The sequence below is a fragment of the Parasteatoda tepidariorum genome, chromosome 6, assembly GCF_043381705.1.
Source record: "Parasteatoda tepidariorum isolate YZ-2023 chromosome 6, CAS_Ptep_4.0, whole genome shotgun sequence".
NCBI lineage: Eukaryota > Metazoa > Arthropoda > Arachnida > Araneae > Theridiidae > Parasteatoda > Parasteatoda tepidariorum.
In genome coordinates, this window is record NC_092209.1 from 10,279,643 (window position 1) to 10,283,706 (window position 4,064).

At 29.7% G+C, this 4,064-nt stretch overlaps 1 protein-coding gene across 1 annotated transcript in view; it reads left to right on the forward strand.

Moving 5' to 3' along the window:
• Positions 1-4,064, forward strand: part of LOC107438172 (proton-coupled amino acid transporter-like protein CG1139) — a 29,058-nt gene extending 24,994 nt beyond the window's left edge. The window contains exon 6 of the mRNA XM_071181634.1: positions 2,337-4,064. Within this exon, the coding sequence (XP_071037735.1) occupies positions 2,337-2,464 (128 nt within the window). The 3' untranslated portion in view covers positions 2,465-4,064. The remainder of the gene's footprint in view (positions 1-2,336) is intronic.

A 4,064-nucleotide genomic window follows, 5' to 3' on the forward strand; every position in this document is an offset into this window, starting at 1 on the left:
TTCAAGCAATATTATACAAATTATCAACACATATTAGTGTCCAACCCTTTGACCAATAATGAATAATTGCTCATTCCCTCTGATAGAAAATGCATATTGATCCCACTGACACCTTGCAGGTGCATCATCTGCCTGGAAACATCTGCTTGGGTTGTTTAGGGATTGGAAAGTGAAATAAAAGAAGCAAACAAGAAAAAATGCTTATTGCTACATTCCCCTCTATAGATGGTTTTAAACATCGGTATATGTATTTATTTTGAAGTAGAAATTTCAAAATTATTACAATAAAATGAAGAATAGAATAAGTCGAAGACAGAAAAAGGTTCATTATATCCAACTTCCTCACTTTTTTGGTTCACTATATCCACTAAAAATAACATTATACGTATTTAGCAAGGCACGGGACCGAGCATTTCGTTCACTATATCCGGGAGTTCACTATAAGACGTGTTCACTATAGCGGAGTTTGACTGTATATATATATATATATATATTACAATGTGTTATTCTTCCAGTTTCCTGTCAATTTTTGCTCCTATTCGTCTTGACATCTAAAGTTTTCCGAATTTCAGCCCCGATTTCAAATCAGTAATCATTTTCTCACTACAAGCTACAGTTTTTAAGCACTTCAATAATATATTCCTAACAAAGATATTTTTAAATTTACTCGAGTCAGTACTAAATGTCCCCACTTTTCTGATAAGTTGGGAGTGGTATGAAGAAGGCGATAAAGTATTTCAGAGTATGATTTGTTACGTTACGGTCAAATGTTTTTTGTCTCAAGTATTATCTTCAAAGGAGCAGACAAGTGTATTTATATGTATGTAAATCTATACGTTCATTATACACATTCAGACAAAAAAATTAACTTAGCAAAAAAAAAAAAAAAAAAAAAAAAAAAAAAAAAAAAAAAAAAAAAAAAAAAAATCTGTAGCGTTCAAAACAAAACTAATTTAAAATTCTCACACCTGATTTAGTATAAATGCAAAAAATTTTGTCCCCACATCCATATGTCCCCAAAAAATCCCCACAGTGTTGCCAATAATTCGGTATTAATGAACACTAAGCAATGCGCGCGTGATAAGCGTGCGCGAAACTGAGAGGTATCATTTAAAAAAGGTAAAAAAATTCGTTTAAGCAAACACATTTTTAAAAGTTGAATTCATCAAAACAAATCTTTTAATCGCGGCCAATTCATAATCAGAATTTACCGTTTTTAAGCAATATTCCACATCCAGTTTGATATTTACTTTATTTAATTATACTATTTAATTATAATCTTTCAATTACCATTGATTTGAAACCATTTAGATTTATAAAACCGAGTTTCAAAAGTACAACTATATGCATAATAAATACGTGATTTCAGATAGCTTTCAAAATGCTAATATGAAGATATGGCCCTTGCATGCCATTTAAATAGAGTTTCCTTAAACTTACTTAATATATAAAAGAAAGAAAATCCATGAATTAACGAAAAGAGCTGTATGGTTGAAAAAATATAACTCATTTTGTCTATTAAATAATTGAAAAACTAGAGTCGTCTGGAGTTCAAAGCTGAGTTAGTGAGAAAATGCAAATTTGAAAATCGTCTGCAATTTATGAGAAAAATTAGTTCATGTGTCCATCACTAGAAAATTTAACTTTTGAAGGACTTTTTTTAGGATCGGGATTAGGATTGTCCTTTGTAGTCGCTGCACAAATTTCTGGACCAAATGCTTCTGCAGTTACAACAGAGATACACAAAATCTTAATCTTATTATATAGTTTCAAAAATTTTAACTTGTTTATTTCGAAAACCTGTTCGGTGCAAGACGTTATAATTGTTCTCTGAAACGTTTCGGAGAACAACTAAAAGGTGATTCTTATTCCGATACACTGAACTTTTTACATTGTTGAGTACTTTCAAAACTTCGAAGTTTAATGTAGCTCCAAATATCATTATAAAATTCGAACGGTGTTAGAAATATACTCCGTTTAGAAAAGAACTTTACTAAATACATATATTATTAATGCATCTATCATCAGTGTTATAAAATATTGGAAAAATCTTTTACAAAAAAGTGACATTTTAAATCACTAAAAGTAAGATAGACTTTTTTAAACTTAGAGTAATGTTAGATTTCTTAAAAACAAAATTAATTGAACATTGAAAAAGTTATTACAGATTGCAATCGAATTCGTTTTGCTTCAGTTTAAGTAATAAAACTGATTCTGACTTTTAAAATTTCCGGATATTTAGATTTTTTTTGTTTATTTACTTATAATTTTTTAAAAATATTTTTAAATAGTTACATTATGCTGTTATTTTAATTAATGTTAATTTTACTTTCTAGACCAAAGAAAGATGACCCTGATTATCATCAAAGATGTTGCCATCATATTATTTGGAATATTTGGGTGTATCATCGGTACATATACAACAATTAAGGAAATAGTGCACCAAATAGGGGAGCCCTCATGATATCTGTCTATGACAGTTATTATAAATATGCATGTATTTGTACGTGAAGGGCTTGAGGTGACATAATGATAAGTTTTGATGATAGCTTCACATCAAACAGTTCCTTGGTGGTATATTTTCCTGATAGGTACATTACAAATTTCTCTAGGAAACTGCCCAATACATGAAAATAACTTATTGCGCCAAAGAAAACTGAGAATTGTTTTCCACTAAAAGCCCTCTGGTAAAAATTAAAAAATGTGGCTTATCATTACATTCCCCCAAACCTTTTGTATATTAGAAGAGCTTAGTCAAAGAAGGTGCAAAGTAACATTTTATTCGAGTACAAATGTGCTATGATGACAATAGGAAGTAATAACAAAGTATAATGATGCTTCTGTGCTCTTCAATTTTGTCTAGTTTCGCCACTGTTTTGTACATATTGCTCCGACGCCATTTTAATATTTTTTACAGAGATGATTACGTTTTAAGACTAGAATGTAGATGATGTCTTGAAAATTCACTGTATCTGTGAAAGCTAGATTAGCGCTTTTAGCCACTACGTGTACCATTTTTTTTTAAAATTCCATTATTTAAATATAAGAAACTGAGAGAATGTTCCAACTCTTTCTAATGCCGTGTGTCTAAGACAACTTAATTCAGACAAATCATTAGAAATGTAAAACTATTTAATTATTAATTAACCCTCTAAAGGTTAAATTCGTCAGCCATATTTTTAAATAAGTAAGTTTTTAAGAAAATATGTTTTTTAAAGTATTATCCCCTGTTGCTACATTTTCTAAAACTGATGTTTTTAAATTAGCTAAAATGTTACTTAGAACCTTCTTCCATTTTGTTCTTCAAATATATATATTATTTATAGCTAGTTACATGTTTAATTTGACTGTCAGTGTACTTATGTATATTCTCCATAAAAGTATGTGTATTTTGTATAATAGCTGATAATCAGTTGAAATATGTTTAATTTAACTGCCATTGTACTTATGTCTATGCTCCGTAAAAATATTTGTGCTTTGTATAATTGCTTATAATCTATCTCAGTTGCTCCGAAAAAAATTTATAATATACATGTGGGGAAAAACCGTTTGACAATACCAACCTTTATTCACCATAAGGTACCTCATGATTGAAATAAGATGGCATGCATACTAGTGAATTGATGTTTAATAATTGTAGTGGTAGTTTACTCCACATACATTTAAAGTTTCTCAAGAACCTTTTTCAAATTAGCATTTTTCATTTCTTCCAGGAAAGTCCACCTCTATTCACTACCATTTTTGGGAGGGACGGAATATTTTCCCAAGATTTCGTGTTGAAAAATACATTTAAGAAAGACTATAAAAAACCTCTCCCATTGACCAAGAAAACCTCTACACCAAATGTGGTAAAGGTCAAATAAGGACACGCATAAAAATATCAAAGCAAAAAATATTAACAAAACAAATAAGCAGATTAAAATTCAAAATATTTGTGCAAGGTTCTTATTTACAGAGTTCTTTTTGACGATCTCGGAAAGAGATCTACAAATTCATATCGCAGTCAGAGTGCACTAACAACGATTCATTTTTAGAGTTGCAAGTTAAATTAGAAAAAATAAAAA